The 19,915-nt window shown below is 48.0% G+C and overlaps 1 protein-coding gene across 2 annotated transcripts in view; it reads left to right on the top strand.

Annotated features, from left to right (window-relative positions):
• The window catches only part of KATNIP (katanin interacting protein), a 194,929-nt gene that overhangs the window by 99,225 nt on the left and 75,789 nt on the right, over positions 1-19,915 (top strand). For both annotated transcript variants that reach the window (XM_057528396.1, XM_057528397.1), the window contains exons 8-11: positions 1,414-1,545; positions 16,091-16,263; positions 17,260-17,319; positions 18,816-18,934. In XM_057528396.1, the coding sequence (XP_057384379.1) occupies positions 1,414-1,545; positions 16,091-16,263; positions 17,260-17,319; positions 18,816-18,934 (484 nt within the window). The remainder of the gene's footprint in view (positions 1-1,413; positions 1,546-16,090; positions 16,264-17,259; positions 17,320-18,815; positions 18,935-19,915) is intronic.

The following is a 19,915-nucleotide window of genomic DNA, read 5'->3' as shown; positions in this document are numbered from 1 at the left end:
ACCTGCCTCGCTGCCCCCTGGGCTGCTTTCCTGCCTGGAGCCACTTTACCCAGACTTGTGCCATTTGCAAACCTTCTTCACAATTTTTTTTTTTTTTGCCAAATTCACAGACCACTCATACTATTTTTTAGCTTTTATTTAAACCAGTCACCTTTCTTCTTTCCTCCTTTCCTTTTCTCTCCACCCCCTCACCCCTTCCTTCCTCACTCCTTCTTTCTTTTCTTTCATAATTCTAGGATTGTTCCACACAATAACATACATGAAATCAAGGCTTGATACACTGGTTGCTTATTTTTTTCCCATACACATTAAGATAGATAATTGCTTTCTTTTTTTAAATTTTATTTATTTTGGCAGCGTTGGGTCTTCATTGCTGCGTGCGGGCTTTCTCTAGTTGCGGCGAGTGGGGGCTACTCTTCGTTGCGGTGTGCGGGCTTCTCATTGCAGTGGCTTCTCTTGTTGCAGAGCACGGGCTCTAGGCACGTGGGCTTCAGTAGTTGTGGCACATGGGCTCAGTAGTTGTGGCGTGCAGGCTCAGTAGTTGTGGTGCACGGGCTTAGTTGCTCTGCGGCACGTGGGATCTTCCCGGACCAGGGATCAAACCCATGTCCCCTGCTTTGGCAGGTGGATTCTTATCCACTGTGCCACGAGGGAAGTCCCAGTCATTACCTATTTCACCAGTGGTCCAGGCACCCCACTTTGAGAAACACTGACTATAAATCATGGCCCGTGGGCCCTTCACTGTCTGGCTCCTCTCGCCAGCCCAGACCCTAGCCACTCACCTGTCACATGCATGTCAGCTCTCAAGCCTTCACACACACTGTTCCCTGTGTCTGAATGCCCCCCAGTTCTGTGCCCTGGAGACACCCTGGTCATCTGTAAGGGTTCTCTTCACTGTCGACTACACACCTGCCAGCCCCGTCCTCTGTGACCCTGGTACTGGATCCCTTCTTCTGTGCCAGCCCTGCTCTCTTATCTATTCAACCATCCTTTTCCTCGGCGCGAATGTGCCTCGAGGGCAGCAAACATGTTCTACTATACTTTTCCTGCTCTTGCATATCCTTGGTTACATCATTATTTTCTGTATCTTGCTGCCAATTAAATCCAGTACCCCATTGTTTATAAGACTTGTCCCTAATCAGAAATGTTAAAACCTGAAAACCTGTGTGTGTCCTAGAAGAATTCACTTATTTACCAAAATGTGGTACTTGGCACATAACAACTCTCAACAAACTTGTTTTGTTGTCTGCAACAAATCCCAAACTAGCATGGTGCCTGGCACAGAGCAGGGATTCCATCAATATTTGTTGAATGAATAAGTGAACGCACAAATAAACAGATGCTGGAGCAGAATTTCCCAACTCTGCCTGCACTCAGTGTTTGTTTGACATATAAACTATTGTGTTTTTACAGGTAATAAAAAAGAAAGGAATTTGTCTGCTAAGCGGAAGGACAACGCTGAGGTCTTCATTCCCAGCAAACCTGAGCCAAACCTGAGTCCCCAGCCCCTGACCGTGTTCCCAGACCAGGAGAGGGCATGCTCAAGTAAGAGTTCCGTGCCCACCCTCGAGCAGTTGGGACTGGGCTTTGGGTCAGTGGGGTGCCGTGATGGAGGAGTCCTTGCTTCTTCACCCTCCTCCCCGAGGCCTGAGCTGACCTTCAGCAAATGTATTATTGGTCAAGGTCTCCAGAGAAACAGAGCCAATAGGATGTGTGTGTATATACATATGCCTATATATATACATACATATATATATAGAGAGAGAGAGAGAGGTGGAGAAATTTATTTTTTTAAATTATTTTTTTATTGACGTATAGTTGATTTACAATGTTGTGTTAATTTCTGCTGCACAGCAAAATGACTCAGTTATACACATATATACATTCTTTTATATATTCTTTTCCATTATGGTTTACCCCAGGGTATTGAATATAGTTCCCTGTGCTATCCAGTAGGACCTTGTTGTCCATCCATTCTGTATGTCATGGTTTTCATCTGCTAACCCCATACTCCCAGTCCATCCCTCCCCCAGAGAGAAATTTGTTGTAAGGAATTGGCTCATGCAATTATGGAGGCTGCCAAGTCCAATCTATACGATGGGTCAGCAGGCTGGAGACCCAAGAAAAATCAGTGTTCCATTTCGAAGGCCATCGGGCAGGAAGGGCCAGTGTTGAAGATGAAATCCGGAGGCAGTCTGCTGGAGGATTCTCTCTTATTCGTGGGAGGATCAGCGTTTTTGTTTTATTCAGGCCTTCCACTGATTGGATGAGGCCCACCCACACTATGGAGGGCAGTCTGTTTTCTTCTATCAATTAACATGTTAATCTCACCCCCAAACACCCTCTCAGAAACATCCAGGATAATGTTTGACCAAATAGCTGGGCTCCCCATGGCCTAGTCGAGTGGACACCTAAAATTAACCATCACAGTTACTTTCTGGGTCTACAACCAAGATGTGGTTATAATTGAAAATTTGTCTTATTTTTGTTTTTACTTTTAAATGAATTTGCTTACTTTATATGGGTAACAATACATGCAGATGATACTACATTCTAAAGGTACAAAGAAGTTTATGGTGAAAGGTCCGTGTGCTGCCCTTCTAATGAAATGAGGGGGTCCATTGATTGAGTACTTACCATGAGCCAGCCACCATTGTAAGCTTTTATTTATTACAATTTACTATGTGTTTACTTATCATTTACTTATATACATTATATAGTTTACTTATATATATATATATAAATTCTATATGAAATTTACTCATCTATATGCAGTAAGTCCCCTACATATGAACCTTCAAGTTGCAAACTTTCAAAGATGTGAACATGCATTCCATCAGTGTCAGGCTTCAGTGAAATTACAGCTTGCCCTCCGTCTCCTATTGCTGACGATTCTTCAGCTCTACCATCTCCCACCTCCTCTCCCTCTTCCAGTCAGTAATTCTTCTTGCCTGCTCACTCGATGCCAGCCCCTGTATGCCAGGTGTTGTACTGTACTACTGTACTTTTCAAGGTACTGTACTGTAAGATTTAAAATGTTTGGTTGTTTTTTTTTTTTTTTGGCCACACTGTGCATGGCATGTGGGATCTTAATTCCCCAATCAGGGATCGAACCCACAACCCCTTCATTAGGAGCACAGGGTCTTAACCACTGGACTGCCAGGGAAGTCCCCTAAAAATGTTTTCTTTATTTTTTGTAGTTTTTTTAATGTATTATTTGTGTGAAAAGTATTATAAACCTATTACAGTACAGCACTATATAGCTGATTGTGTTAGTTGGGTATCTAGGCTAACTCTGTTGGACTTATGAATGAATTGGACTTACGAACCCACTCTCGGAACAGAACTCATTCGTATGTAAGGGACTTACTGTATAAGTAAATTATATATGTAATTTATATGTGTAGGTCAATTATAATCCTTATCACCAGGCTCTGAGGTGGGTTCTCCGATTGTGCCCATTTCTCAGATGAGTAACTGAGGCACAGAGCAGGTGATTCACACAGCTGGAAAGCAGCAGATGTAGGCCTCAAACCCTGGGGGAGTGACTGCACTGCTGTGTCCTTACCCAGCAGACTGCACACAGTGAGGCTGCAGATGAAACATCTCAGTCTGATGCTGTGGATCCAAACGAGTGGCTGGAGTGACTCTGTGAGGGCAGCTTGCTTCTGAGTTCTGTGATCCAGAGAACCTCAGAGAGCTCAAGGCATCCTGGTGTCCTAAGAATTTGGAACTGTGGGGTGCCTAGGGCAAAATCCAGCCCCAGCCAGCCAGCCTTGTTAGACAAGTGACCTCTGTGGCCATGACATTCCATCCACGTTTACTAAGGAGCTGGAGGGACTGTTTCCTGCAGGGACGGGCCAAGGGACCTGGCGGCAGGAAGCAACCCCTACTCCAAACAGTCACCGTTCCCAGATCTGGACCAGTGCACTCCATGCATGAGGCCTGAGGCTTGAAGCTCTTTTCCCAGCAGCTCAGGGCAGATGGAAGGAGGCGGAGGAAGTGATAACAGTCCTTCCACTTACTGAGCGTTTGCTCCCTGCTGTGTAAATATTGTCTTGGTTTGGATTCCCCAGGACCAGACTCTGAGATGAGGATTCCAGAACAAGTAATCTAGTTGGGAGGTGGTCCCTGGAAGGGGACAGGAAAGGGGAGGAGCCAAAACTGGCTTCATCACCAAGCAAGTTCACTGGGCAGGTGGAGCTCCACCTGGCTGGGGAGCTCAGGGGGCGGTGCCGAGCAGAAGCCTGCTCCCACCCCGGGGTGGCTGAGGGGCCCTCCCTTCGGTGCTGGGTTGTGGGCTGTACCTGGTGGTGTTGACCCTCCAGTGCTCTGGCTCGGGAGGCTCTGGGTGCCGGTGGAGCCCTGAGGCAGAGCTGCAGGTGGAGGTCTGGCTAAGGGGGCACCCAGGCATTCCCTGATTAACCCTTATCAAGCCCCAAACTGATGGGGGGAAAAGACTGTGCTAATACAAAGCAAAGCATTTTAGATAGCATGTGATAAAAAGAGTGGATTGAAGGAAAAGGATCTACATCAACCCGTGTAAATGAACTTTCAAAGGCATCAACCCGTGTAAATGAACTTTCAAAGGTGGTGTGATCTCTGGGCACAGCCAGACCCCAGTAATTAAAGTATGTCAGCAGTCTGCCTCTCCACACCTCTTGGCTCAGCTTCTCCTTTATGCCCTGCATTCTCAGAAAGGCTCTTAGGGTGGTGAGACAGCCCACCAGCAGCTCTGGGCTGACAGCCCACCAGCCCAGCAACCCTGGCAGAAGATAGGCCTGGCAGACTCTGCAACCTGACCACCTGGTACAAATCCTGCCCTTCCACCTACCAGCTCCGTGACCTTGGGCAGGTTACTTAACCTCTCTGGGCCTCATTCTCCCATCTGCCAAACAGGGATAAGAGTAAGACTCTCCTCTGAGGGTCAGTATAAGGATTAAAGGACTGGATGGATAGACTGCTTAGAGGAGCGCCTGGCTCAGAGCAAGCGCTTGCTCAGGGTCAGCTGGTGGAGAGTGTGGAGGGCAAGCCCTGAGCCATTGTTTCTTCTACGCCTGGACTGGCTCCACTGACCACTGCTCGAGTTGACAGGACTCCAGTCTGTACTGCTGATGTTCACTCTATGTGAAAAATTTTAAAATGGTTTTTTAGAAAATTCCTCCAAGACAAGTTGTTAAAAGAAATGAAACCAAGGGTAGAGTGCCACTGTGCAGGAACCTTCCAGAGCCCCTGGTAGAGTGGGAGCAGCACAGTGGCGGTCAAGCACCCTTCCCAGCTGTCCTGTTGGGCTCACTGGGATCTCCCTCCTTCATGTGCAGGCCATGATCACTAAATATTTACGTTTCTGGGTAATAAAATGAAGAACCAGCACTTACAAAGCACTGAACCAGCTCCCAGGCTGTGTTTTGTACCACACGTGTTAATCTTGCATTTAATCACCCAAACAACCCCGTGTAGCAGGTACTGCTATTATCAACACTATTATACAGAGGAAACCAAGGCACAGAGAGGTTGAGGAATCTGCCCAAGGTCACACAGCCAGTAAGTGGTAAAGCCAGTGTTTAAAACCTGGCTGCAGAGTATCTGTTTGTAATCAGTCCACTGCATGGCCCCTCATGTGTCAACTCAACTGCTATTTGCTTGCGACATACCCACATCAGTCTAGTTCTAAGCAATGACGTGCCTAAAATCCACAGGTTGGAGTCACTTGTTCTGTTTTTTCTAATGTTCATTAATATAAATATATAACTGTTAACATTTTTAAAGTTAAACCATGTATCAACTAAAATCATTTCAAATACTGTATTCATTTCCCAGGGCTGCTGTAACAAAGTACCACAATCTGATTGGCTTAAACAATAGAGAGTTATTGTGTCACGTTTCTGGAGGCTGGGAAGTCCAAGATCAAGGTGTCAGCAGGGCCATGTTCCTTCTGAAGGCACTAGGGGTGAATCTGCACCAGGCTTCTCTCCTAGCTTCTGGTATTTCCTTGCCTTGTGGCAACATAACTCCAACTTTCACCTGGTGCTTTCCTGTGTACACATCTGTCTCTGGGTCCAAGTTTCCCCTTCTTATACGGGTACCAGTCATATTGGATTGAGGCCCACCCTAATGACCTCATCTTAACTCGATCATCAGCAAAGACCCTATTTCCAAATAAGGTCACATTCACAGGTACTAGGAGGTTAAGACTTCAACAAGTCAACTGTAACACACACCTTCATGTACAGCATTTTGAGAAGTCAAGCTTCATTAATTATTTATAATCTGCCTTTCTCCAAGAAGTTCTGACATGTTCTAACAAATTTCATAGTGCAGGAAGACTTTAACAATATGTAAGGAAATGAAGGTAAAGGGAAAACAAGAGTAGGAACAATAAGTTGATGCCAAGGGGTGAACAGATGAATGCCTCAGGGGGTCACACTCATGACTCTGACTTTCCGGACCACCATGGCAAGGAAGCAATGCATTCACATAAACAGCACATGTCACTGGGTCCATCTGGTAAAAATCAGATTACCAGCTGTCCCTGGCACTTGGTTCTTAGTTTGTCCCATTGATTCCCTTAAAGAGGACACTGTTTGAGGTGGTGGAATCCTCATTTTGAACAGGTTTGGAGGTCAGCCTTTATCTGTTAAGTATACATGGCTCCTACATAGGCCAAATTTGAAAAAAAGGAAAGTTGAAAACCATGGCATTGTCACCACTCTCATACTGAAATGGGATGACATTGGAGCCACATGTCCCATGGGGATGAGGTTCTAAAGGTCAAAAAAAAGTGCAGGTGGTTAAAGCTACCCTTGAAAATCCCTCAGACTGATGATCAAGTGCAGCGTATATGGCTCCATCTAGAAAACCCCATACAGCCATATCACCTCTCCTTAAGCCCAAGAGTCATTGCTCCTTCAGGGTGGGGACAATCACAGCTTCTTGGTCAAGCTCCAGATGAAGCAGTTGGCCTTGTTTAGGGTCTGGTTGTAGGGAAAATGTGATTTTAAGCACTGGCATTATGCTGAGGTCACTGAGATATTAGTACCTCCAGAGGCACAGGACCCTGAGACTTGCTGAAAGGACAGAATACTCAAACCAGGTCTCACTTGTCCAGGCAAAATCTGGACTGCTTAGATGCTTTACTTTCTGTTTGTGGGGGGGACGTCTTTCTGGGGGGCATACAAAATCAGCCTTTTTATATCTTCCTGGTGAACTGAACCTTTTATCACCGAGTGTTGTCTCTTTCACTCTAATAATGCTTTTGTCTTAAAGTTGACCAGCTTTCTTTTGGTTAGTGTTTATGTAGCGTATCCTTTTTCATCCTTTCATTTCAAACAGTCTGCATCCTTACATTGGGGTTTGTCTCTTGTAAACCCCATGTAATTGGTTTTTATTTTTATCCTCTAACAATCTATGTGTTTTAATGGGCACATTTAGTCCATTTACGTTTAATGTAATTGCAGATCTATTTGAGTTTAAATCTACCATTTTATTGTTTGCTTTTTATTTGTTCCGCCTGTTTTATGTTCCTTTTTCTCTCCTTTCTTGCCCTATTCTGAACTGATTACATTATCCCTCTTTTTTCTTCTCTATTAGCTTGTTAGTTATACATTCTTTTACTAGTCTTTAGTCATTACCAGAGATTGCAACATGTATTCTTGACTTATTAGAGTCTACTTTAAATTAGCAAGTTTACCGCTTCTCATTCAGTGGGGACCTTACAACTCTGTAACTCCATTTACTCCCATCCAAAATTAAATGCTATTATTGTCATGCATTTTAATTCTCTCTAGATATTAAACCTCACCAGACATCATCATCATTATTATTATTATTATTAAAATAGTCAATAGTAATTTAGATTTGCCTACATTGTTAACCTTTCTGTGCCCTTCATGCCTGGCTCTTTCTAGGTCACCCTGACTCTCAGACTGTAGCCCTGAGTCTGTCACCAGCTCTCTTCAGTTTCTCAGCCTTGCAACAGCTCTTAGAATCAGCAGCACCTTGAGGGGAAACACTTCCCAGGCGCTGGGGTCACCTCTCTAGGTTTCTATTCTCCTGCCTGTAACCCTTCACAGCCCTGTTCACTCTCCATGCCTTCAAACAGATTTCTTTTTATAAACAGATTTTTATACTATTATTTGGTCCGGGTTTTCTAGTTGTGCTCCAGGGATAGGTTGGTCTGGATTAGATAGCCTGCCATTACCATAAGTGTAACCTATTGCCTGCCCTCTTAAAAGAGTTATTTCTCTCCTTGCTCCTTTATCCTTGGCCAAGGTCATAAAATTGAATTTATGTCAATTAAATGTACATATGATGCAACTCCACGAGAGCTTAATTCCTCTCTATCACTATAATTGTCCCTTGTTCTAATGAAAGGGCCTCATGCCCTGGGTTACTTTGGTCTCTATCAATAAGCCTTCCAGGAAACTTCCAGAGACCTGTTGTCTTGTTGAAGGTGAAAGAACATCAGTCTTAAATGCAGAAAGTTTACTGTCCAAGTTGTCAGAGTGCTCTAGGGAGGTTATATATCTGAACCACTTTTCCCAGACAAGCTGCCAACCACAGAAATAAAGTAACACCCTTCAGCATGAGTGAATTAGAAGACACTAACAGCCCTGCAGTTAGCGCAGTTAGCATTTCTGTCAAGAAAACCTGCAGCAGGAAGACCATTCTGCCAAAGTCCAGAGTCTCATAACATATGTCAGTGTTCATTATTAATAGCAAGTGTCAGAAATCCAAACTGGCTGAAGCAACACAGGAAGATGTACTGCTCAGAGACCTGAAAAGTCCAGGACTATAGATTTGCCCTCAGGCATGGTGGGATCCAGGTACTCAGATGATGCTATCACCAGGAACTGTTTCTTCATCACTTAGCTCTACTTTTTGAGTCCATTGGGTCTCAAACTTGAACATGCATCAGAATGATTGGCCAAGCAAATTAAAACTAGATTGTTGGACCCTGCCCAATTTTTAATTCAGTGCGTCTAGGGTGGAGCCTAAGCGTTTTAATTCCTAACAAGTTCCTAGATGATACTGATGTTACTGCTCCAGGGACCACACTTTGAGAACCACATCTGTAGTCTCAGGCATGGTCCGGAGATGGTCCCTGGTGGCTCCAGGCTCACATTTACTGACTTAGCAACCCCAGGGGAAAGGGACTGCTCCTCTCCAAATAGTTCCAGCAGAGTCCAAGAACCAGCTCTACCCTGAACCGATCTCCAGTCTCTGTAGTCAGGGAGAGCACCTGTTCTCTCAAGGGCCCAGGCAGGGCCAGGAGTGGGGGCAGATCCAGATCCATCCAAAGCATGTAGACTGAGAAGATGGAGAAGAGGTGGTTCCCTGAAGGAAAACATGGATGCCGTGAAGGTCACTGCTGCTGGGAGGATGAAAGCAACTGCTGCTCATTTCTTACAAAAATTAACCACACAGGGCACTTTGCTACAAATTCTTCAGGGGCCGGGTGCGGAGCAAAGGACTGTAATATGCGAGGAAAGAGTAAAGTCATTTAGTCAGGGATGGGGAGATGGGGGCTGACTGCCTTCCTTGAAAAATCATTAAAAATCACGTGCATTCCTGGGCTCATGAAGAGACAGCAGCAGAAGAATGAGTATTAAGGGTTACAGACAGCATCTGCCTGTGGAGAGGCCCCCAACTAAGCTTCAGAGATGAGAAGAGCACAGGCCTGGACAAGCCAGGTGTATCAACTATCTCTTGCTGCCTAACAATCCCCTCCACGCTGCAGTGGCTGCAAGCAACAATGCTTTTATTATTGCTGTGGGGGGTGCTGGCCAGTTCCATAGTGGGTGCCTGGCTGGCTGGTCTCGCACGGCCACCCTCACAGCGTCTGGCGGTCCCGCTGGCCCAAGGGCCTCAGCTGGGACACCTCGTCTCTGCTCCACGTGGTCTCATTATCCAGCGCCTGGTGGTCTCCAGGCAGCCCGAGAGGACACACCCCAGCAGTGCTTTCTTAAGTTAGGCTCCACTTGGTCGTGACTGCTAAGGACCTGTTGGCCAAAGGAAGTCACCAGGCCATGCCCAGCTAGAGAAACAGATTCAACAACCCACCTCTTGATGGGAGATGCTGCAGCGTCACAGGGCGGTGTGGCACATTGCAGGTGGGAGGCATTTGTGGCCATTTGTCGCAGTCTCCTACGCTGTGGGAAGCGTGTAGCCTGCTGAGGCTGAGCCAACTTAAAATGCACAGAGGCTCTGGAATACTCAGATGTAAGCTCTTGTCCCAGCAGGCAGCCCCCTTCCCCCTCCTGGTTGGATTTTAGAGGGAGTGTGTGCAGCTCAGGACAAAACACGGCTAAGCCAGCTGTTACCCTGGACCTTTCACCACACAAATCGTGCACAGTTTCCGGGCTGACAGGCACATGACCACCACTGATGCCCCGTCTATAGCAGGCGCTGCTCCCCAGCTCACGATTGCCACGTCAGATCATAGGACTTTTCAAGAGACGCCAGGAATCCCGATTTTCAGGTGGATTTTCTCTTCTTCTTCTTCTTTTTTTTTTTTTAACTTAGCATCTGTTTCCACTTTTTTAAAAAAGTCACACAACGCAGTCTTCAGGCTGGCTTCAGCCTTTGGGCTGCCGGCCTATGAGCTCTATCTACGTTAGACCCTTGTGATTCTCAGATGTAATGTTTGCCTTTTCAATGGATTCCCAGGTGATCTCAAAGGGCCCTTGCATGTGGGAAGGGGTCATTTTGCTGAGACTCTGACTTTGAGCTTTTCGAGTCATAGCTGGCGAGTGGGAAGAAGCCGCCTGGCTGGTGAGCTGACCAGACAGCCCCCATGTCCTCACGTCTTCTTTGTGACATGTGCTGCATTCATGGTAAATCTCCTGAATTGATACGCTCTTTTGTTTCCCTGCAAGAGAGATGAAAGCCAAGTTCTAGTGAAGCAAAGAGAAAGTGAAGTTAACAGTAGAGGAGTGGTTTTCAACCAGAAAAGAGCAGCTTGGGATAAATTAAAATGTGCCATTTGGCTTTTGCTGGTGGCACCGATTTACTGTGTGAATAAATCCACCGTTCTCCAGATCTGTGATGAGAATAAATCCACCCTCACGTGGTGCTCAGGCCAGTGCAGAAACGGCTCCCCCAAGCGAGCAAGGAGAACTTCCAATGGAATCAAAAGGCAGTGACCTCGTGTGCAATGAGGAAACGCACAGTCTACACAGCCAGGCAACGAGGATGTGATTCAGGAGGACACGGCACTGTGTACACGCGTTTCTGGGAAGCCATGGATGGGGAGAGCTCTGGTGGTGGAGCTGTGGCATTGACCTTCACTCAGAGAAAGGCTGATATAATTTTTAAAAGCATCTTCTTAGCCTAATAGGACTCAAAGGGCACAGGCAGGACCCAATGATCGTGTTGTTGCAGGAGCATTCCCTCCCAGATGAAAGGCGCTCAGGGCAGAAGGGTTTGTGCAGACAAAGCTGAACCCCACTGGAAGAAAATGCCTTCCTGATTATCCTTTTCCAAGAAGAGGTGATCGTAGGGTTGTAGTGGCCAAGGTGCGATGCTCCACCATAGCCCCAGACCACTGAGGCACAAGCGGACGGGGCTCTCGCCCACATAGTGGCAATAAATAGGCAAGGGTCACCACGCAGGGGCTCTCTTTCGACTGACTTTATAAGTGCTCTAGGCAGGAAGTGCAGAAGGAGCTTACGAATCTCAGGTTCTGCTTATCCTGGCATTGCCCGAGCCTCGCACCGATGCTGGGGTTCGCACCCCCAGTGTCAGAGTGCTGGCACGTTTGTTTAGCTGTACACAAGATCCTCGGCCCTTATTTATAGGGTCTTCTGTAGGATCTGAAGGGGCCTTGAATTTCTCAGCTCTGCTTTACTGCAGATGGAGGAGGAGATGATATGTCTTAATGATATTCGCAAATACTGCAGATTGACAAGGTTCGGAATTGAAATCATTTTCCATCCATTCATTTGACGATGATCATAATGCCGGGAGCCAGGACATAGCAGCAAACAAGGTGGGCGTGGCCTCCTGGAGTAGCAGGAGGCCTCTGGGGCTTACTTGGCCTCAGGGTCCCATGAGACCTGTCTACCCCCCCCCCCGCTGCCCCCCAGTCTTCCCCTCGCTCCCCGAGGCCAGCCCCCCTGTGCCAAGCTCCACCCACCGCAGGGCCTTGACACCTGCTGCTCCCTTGGCCTGGAACAGCCTCCGCATATGGGTATTCACAAGGCTCACCGCCTTCAGGTCTCTGCTCAGGTGTCACCTTCCCTGACCGAGTGTCTGAAATAGTGTCCTTCCCCCTCCTGTCATCTCTAGCTTTTATCCCACTTGATTTTTCTCCCCAGCACTCATCACCTGCTGCTGGCGTGTCCTGTGTGCCTGATCCGTGTCTGTCTCTGCCCCATGACTGTGAGGTCTGTGAGGACAGGGACATGCCTTTCCCACCCACGTCTGTACCCTGGCACCCAGAGCAGCATCTCATCCCACAGTGTAGTGACAGTTGAGAGCCTGTGTCATTAATGCCTGTGCCTTGCGGGGAACCCAGTTCTGCTTCAGCTCCCCTTGGGGTGAGGTTGTGTTGATGCTTCAGGATTCCTCAGTTCCAGCTCCAGAGGGGCTCAAGGCCACTTCTTTTCCTTCACTCTCTTTTCCTGTCCTCCCAGCTGCTTCAGGGACCTGCGTGAGGAAGATCCCAGTGGCCTCACCACACCCCTTGGACCCACAGTGTTTCCATAGCAATGAGAATCCCCACCTCCATCAGCTCCTTCCAGCTCTCACCTTCTCATCCCTCGAGTTGCAGAGCAGGCCAAGTAGCTGATAAGAAAGGAAACCAGAGTTAAAGCAGCCTTGACTGGGGAGCACAGAGTCCCCGGGTCACACTGCCGGCAGTGCCTTCCTCTGTGTCCCCAGGAGCAGTGCTGGACCCACAGCAAGAGCCCATCAAAGTCAGGAATGACCCACTGCCGTTACCGCCCAGGCCAGCCAGCCATCCGGAGGCATGCAAGGCTTCCTTTGGGTGCCCTTGACTTTCCTGGAGGAGCAGCTTGGACTTGCCGTGGCCTGTATTAGACCAGCCCTTGGGTTCTGTTGGCTTTCACGTTTCCTAAACACTGAAATACTTTATGAACAAATAAATTCAGGGGGATTTCACATAAACTTCAGATTCTAACTTTTCTTGGAGGAAAACCTGGCAACACTAGAAGCACAGCTCTGCCTGGCAGGCATTGGCTGGAGCTGGGCAGTGGCTCAGCTGCCTCCCATCTCCCCGACCCCCACCCCGAGTTCAGTCTTACTCACCCAGAGTGCCTGCCCGGTCCCTGGTTATTCACATCCAAAGCCCCTCTCCTGGATGCCTGGAAGAAATTGGTGTCCCCTCATTTTCGCTTAGCTTTTCCGTCAACCCAGTACCTGGCTATACTCCCTCTCCTGCCAAAGCCGTTCTTGGTGTTGCTACTTGAAGTCTCGTTCAGATGTAAATTCTAACAACACAGCAGGAGGATAAAGGGCTCCAACTAAATCTCTAATAATCAACGGTGCCTGTTAACTGAGGTCATGAGGATGGAAGGTTGCTGGGTTTTTTTTGTTTGTTTGTTTTCAAATTTTATGTATGTATTTATTTATTGGCTGCATTGGGTCTTCGTTGCTGCGCACAGGCTTTCTCTAGTTGTGGCGAGCAGGGGCTGCTCTTTGTTGCGGTGCACGGGCTTCTCATTGCGGTGGCTTCTCTTGTTGCGGAGCACGGGCTCTAGGCGCGTGGGCTCAGTAGTTGTGGCTCACGGGCACTAGAGCGCAGGCTCAGTGGTTGTGGCACGTGGGCTTCAGTAATTGTGGCTCGCGGGCTCTAGAGTGCAGGCTCAGTAGTTGTGGCACACAGGCTTATTTGCTCTGTGGCATGTGGGATCTTCCCAGACCAGGGCTCGATCCTGTGTCCCCTGCATTGGCAGGCGGACTCTCAACCACTGTGCCACCAGGTAAGCCCAGATTGCTGGTTTTTAACAAGCCTTTGTACCAGGCTATCTATATCTGTATCTATATCTATATCTATATCTCCCCAGAGAAGTCATAGCCATCAATTCCCGGTTAGTTAGTTATAGGCCAGCGTTAATGTCAGTCTTTGATACTATTGTTAAATGATGCAACCCAGTTGCCTATGTTGAATTCACATCTCCAGCCCAGACCACCCTCCCAAACTCCACCCTCGTGTGTGTGTACAGGCCAACTCGACAGCTCCACCCTGATGCCAAAATCACATCTCTGGGCTCCAAGCTGCCCCCGCTCTTCGCTTCCAAACCTGCTCTGCTGACAGCCCTCCCAAGCTCAACTGAAAGCAGCCCCATCCTCTGTTTCCTCAGGCCAGAACCTTGGCATCACTCTTGACTCCTCTCTTTCTGCACCAGCCACATCTACTCTGTCAGGAAATCCTGTTGCCTCTGTCTGCAACATACATGCAGAAACTGACCACACTCTGCGTCCCCCCTCCACTGGACAGCTGCAGGAGCCCTAACTGGCCTCTCTGCTTTCCCCTCACCTCCCTTCATTCTGTTCTCCACTCAGCACCTAAGTCAGATCAGGTCCCCTGCTCTCAAGTCTTCAGTGGCTCCCCATTTCTCTCAGAGTAATGGCCTTACAGTGTCCTCCAAGGCCCTGCCTTGGCCCTCCCCACCCCTTCTCAGGCCTCTCACTTCGCACTGGTTCCTGGACCACACTTCCCCAACGCTCCGTGAGGCCAACGCTGCCACCCTGCTCGCCCCATCTCTGTTACTGTGCTCTGCTGTTCTTGTTTTTCCATATCATTTTCTGGCATGGAACACCCTAGAGTATTTATTGTTGCTCTGCCTGTTGCCTCTCTCTACAAGGGCGAGGGTCTTGATCTGTGTGGTCGCTGCTGTGTCCCCAGTGCTAAGAACAGAGCCTGGCAGAGTGGCACTCAATAAATATTTGCCGAGGGGATGAAATTCAGTAGGTTAAAGCCTCTTTAAACATCCCAATGGAAACATTTTGAGCAGTTCTATTTTTAAACGGAGATTTTTTTTTTTTAACAGAGAAAGAATCCAAACATAAGTAATTGAGAGGATGTTATCATAACCCCCCATGTTCATTACCCGACCTTGGCAATGGTCAATTGATGGCCAATTTCATCTGCACCCACACCCACACCCCAGGTGATTATGAAGCAAATTCAGGTCACCATATTTATCTATAGATATTTTAGAATGCCTTTCTTTTTACAGATGTGTAGTATTCCATTGGGTAAACGTACCATAATGTATTTTTTTCCAACCAGTCTTGTTGGGTACTTTTTCATATATTGCAAATATTTTTGCATATTATAAAATCAGTGTTCCACTCATTAGAACTTCCAGAATCGACTACAGCTTTGCAATACTTTTTTTCTTCAGTTGAGGAGTAATTTCTTTGTAACTCTTATTACCTGTGCAAATATGAAACAAAGCAAAAATATTCCCAAATACCCATCCTTCTTCACAATGTCAGGTGTTAGTCCTTATAGGCACTTTGTTAGAGGGCTAACTTTTTAACTTTTTATTTCAATTTTAGATGTAAAGGCAAGTTGCAAGGATCGTACAAATGACACTCCCATTCCCCCAGGTTCACCAGTTGTTAACATTTTGCTGCAGTTGCTTTATATTTGCTCTGCGTGTGTGTATTTTTAAATCATTTGAAATTAAATTGTAGACAGCATCCCACTTTACCCTGAACACTGCGGTATGTATCTCCTAAGAACAAGGGCATTCATTTTACATTGCCACAGTGCACTTACGTATGAAATTCAGGATATTTAGCATTAATACAATACTATTATCCAAGTCACAGACTCTACTCGGATTTCTCCACTTGCTACAATAATGTTCTTTACAGGGATATTTGCCAACCCAGGATCCAGCCTCGGGATCACCATTGCATTCAGCTGCCATGTCTGCCCCATCTGCTTTCATCTAGAGCAGCTCTCCAGGCTATCTTTGTCTTTTTTGACCTTGACATTTTTGGAGAGTATGGGCCAGTTGTTTTTGTAGAATGTTCCTCAATTTGAGTCTAATCGATTTGGAGCTGCCCTCCAAGAATGCAGTCTAAAGGCTCACCCCCTGTTTTCTGCCCCCAGGACCTGGAAGCCGCCGAGAGAGACCCCTATCAGCAACCCGAAAACTCGTGCGCAAGGCGGAGGACCGAGAGGAGGACACCTCAGCCGTGCTCAGAGCCATCCAGGTGGAGAACGAGGCCCTGCAGAGGGCGATCCTCAGCAGAAAGGCTGAGCCCCCCGCCAGCCCACCACAGGTGCGTTCCCAGGCAGAGGGAAAGGATGGAGAAGGACTTGGGCTACTCAGGGACCAGGCAGTGTCTGAGCGGTGCTTGCAAAGGGCACATGGTGAAGAGAGAGAGCAGTGGAGGCATCCCTGACCTTAGACCAATCAGCACATCCACTGTCTGATGCACAGCTGCTTACTGACCTGTCGAAGTCCCCATTTCCTCCACCTCCTTTCCATCTTTTGTTTCCTAAGCCTAAGTTGGACGCTAATATGCCTCCAATTCTTGCTGATTTCCTTACAAACCCTGAATACCTTCAACTAGAGTTGCACATTGTTGGGTCCGAGACAGAATGGCGCAAACAACCAGCTCTGGCTTCTCTGGAAAGACCCCCTTCCCCAGAGCATGAGCCCTTCCGGCCTCCGCAGTCCTCACCACTCCTTAATGTCCTGCTCCTGGCCTGCTTCACCTTCTCAGGAAACCCCTCTGGCCCTACAGGTGTTTGAGTTGGTGCCCGCAGCCTTCGGCTTTGAGCAGCAAACAGGAGGATGGATGGTGGGGTGGAGCGGGGGTCTCTGGGGAGCTTGGACATCCCTCAATGTCTACATCCTTTCTCAGAAGCATGTTCCCTGACTCACCTGTTGAAATCCTTTACCTTAACTTGATGTTCACAGTAGCCCTGACACAGGCAGGGCTGGTTTCATCACACTGTTTTATAGATACGGCTGATGGCACCCAGGGCATCAGGGCGGCTCTCTCATGGTATGTCTGTGGAAGTGGCTAAGGTCTGCCTGCCTGAAAGCCTAGGGCCCCGTCCACACCGCTAGTTGCTCCCCAGGCCCTGTTGGCAGGCTGCTCTTTGGGGCGATCATCAAGCAGCATCTGTAGTCTGTTTTCCTGGTGCTCAGCCCTTTGCCCCTGACATTTGTGTCTATGACCCTCAAGATGGTCTGTACCTCTATCAGTGAAGAGTGTGAAGTGGATGGCTTTATTCTGACCTCAGATCATGTGATTCCATCCTTCCAGGGCACTGAGAGACCACCAGCAGAGTCATGGACCTGTCTGCTGAAGGAGGAGACCCCTGAGGTCAGTGAAGGCCAGAGAGGGACAGCAGAGCCCCATTCCCACAGCAGCCAACGGTCTCCAGAGGGCCTTCCCCACACGGTCCCAGCAGGGCCTCACCGTGCTCCCTGAGCACGCCAGCATTCTGCCCATCTCCCAGATGGGGAGACCCGTGCTGAAGCACGTTGCCCAAGGTTACAAGGGGAAGCCAGAACTCACCCAGGCCTGCTGATTCCAGTCCCTTGTTAACGTTTCCATTTCCTGACAAGATAACACAGAAAAGGGTCTCAGTATCCTAAATAAATCAATTTATATCTACATCTACCTAGGTCAGTTAGGCCAGTCTCAGCAAAGATGGCCCCAGGAAATATGGTCGTGAATTAATAAAACACCTGGGAACGTCTTTGTTAGACTGTGCACAAGTCTATGCTGTGTCCTCAGAATACAGAGGTGGCCGAGTCAGACCAGAGTAGCCCCTGGCCTCAGGGAGCTTTCAGACAAGATTCGAGTATATACGAGTAAAGCCGTATATAACCAAGGTGACTTCAGAGAGAGGTGGCAATACAAGGTGCTAATGGGTGAGAGAGTGACAGGGTATAGGATGGTGGCTACTTCCCACAGGGGGATCCAAGGAGGTCCCTTGGAAGGTGTCCCATTTAGGCTGAGCCCTGTCTAGTAAGAAGGAGCCAAAAAAAAAAAGGAGCCAGCCAACAAAGGAACAGCATTCCAAGTGGAAGGAACAGGGGAAAAGCTTTGAAGTGGGAATGAGCCTGGCCTGTCCCAGGAGTGGGAGAGTCGTGGAGGAGAAGAGGACAGGGGAAGATAAGGGGTGGACAGTAGGGAATTGGAGAGAACGCTCATGAGACAGAGTGCCGGGCAGGGCAGCACCCCAGAGCAACGCAGTGGTTTTCTTTTGGCATCCCTCCTGCTTTTTCTATTACTTCCCAGTCATCTTAAACCATTGCCGGCCAATATTTCTGACAGGTTTGCCACTCTGCCCACCCTGCGGTCCAGGATTTCTGGATGACCTGACCTCTGATTCACGGAGCTTCCAATGACTACAATTATTTGCAGATAAAGAGCAGAGCACATTTCTAGTTTAGATGATAAATGGAAAAGAAGGGGAAAAGGCTTGGAGGATTAAAAATCAAAGGGTCTAATGTTACTGGAATTCTCCATGGAGTCCCACTACTTTGTAGCAAACAGAACAGAGGTTCACTGGAGGTGGGGAAAGGTTTTGATGAGAGAAATTTTTCAATGGCTCATTGAAGCAGACCATTTCCTGGGACCTCCCAGATCATAAGAAACTGAGATCCCACCTTTTTTGCAAAGACCGTTTGAGGGGATTCTAGATCTAATCAGCCCCAGGTAGTCACTTTCACTCTCATTCCTGTTCCCAGTCTCCCGCAACGAGACTGATGGCCTGCGAAGTGTGTCCCTTTGACCGTGGCTGTGCTGTGTCTTGGGCCAGGAGGGTCGCCTCGGACATCTGTGTAATAAGCTTTTCCATCCTCCCTCAGCCGCCCTCCATCACCGCGGCAACCAGCACAGCGACCAGCGCACAGGAGCAGTCCAGGGCAGCAGGGGGAGCCAGAGCCGTCAGTGAAGCCATCGACAGAATCGGCCTTCTGGGGAGCAGGTACTTATCGAGGCAGCTTCAAAACAAAAACAGCAACCCGTAGCCATCCAGCCACAAGGATCTTATTAATTGAGGTTTTTCTTTGCATTATGATTCCAGACCATTTAAAACTGCTCCCTTAGACTGCATCCCCCCTCAACTTCCCTCCAACCCAAAAGCCTGAAATTGACTTGATTTCTTTCAGCCACATGTCTCTTGGCTTGTTCAGTTCTGTTCAGCCTGTGTAAAACTTCAGTCTCCTCAAAGGTTTCCACGGAAGCAGCCCACGCGGCAGACAGTGACCCAAGGCAGTGTCCTTTGAACCTTCTTTTCTCTATTCAGAGTTTGTTCAAATGCAGCATTCTGTTCCATTCACACATAGCATCAGTGATTGGCACTGTCAAGTTTTATTATCAAAATAAAGGCTTTCTTGTAGTCATCAGGCAACACTGATCTTCAGAAAGATGCACCATGCCAAGCCAATAGCTTCAAGCACGCATTTGAACCCCACCATGTTCCCCGGGCCGCTGTGCGGAGCTGGGCGCGTGGTAGTCTGTGCAGTGCCCGTGCCTGGCTGAGCGGTGAGAGCAGCTGAAGTCCAGCCTGCACAGTGGTCGCTAAGCTGAGGCTCTGGCCTGAGGCTGCATCAGCCCCAAAAGGCGTGGGGACTTTTTCTCTGCACAAAGGAGGAATTTCCTGGCCAATCTATGTACTCTCCAGATCTGTGTCCATCCAGAGGGTGTTTGCCTTTGATAATTTGTAGAAAAACTCTGAATAGGCTAAAGGCAGTGCTAGCCACTCCTCCAGGAGTCTGCAGACCCCAGATTGGAAACCATGCTGTGGACCATTGTGGCCGTAGATAAGAACTTGAAGTTTCCTCCGAGAGTGAAAGGGCTGGGCCTTGAGGATATGTTACATCAGATACAGATACAGGATACATTACAAGCAGCACACACATCACCAAATGCTTCTTTCTTCATCATCAAGGTCCTTTGTGCTTCA

This window comes from Balaenoptera acutorostrata, chromosome 15 (genome assembly GCF_949987535.1).
Source record: "Balaenoptera acutorostrata chromosome 15, mBalAcu1.1, whole genome shotgun sequence".
Taxonomy (NCBI): Eukaryota; Metazoa; Chordata; class Mammalia; order Artiodactyla; family Balaenopteridae; genus Balaenoptera; species Balaenoptera acutorostrata.
Note: the sequence above shows the minus strand (reverse complement) of the source record. Positions and strands in the feature narration are given on the sequence as shown.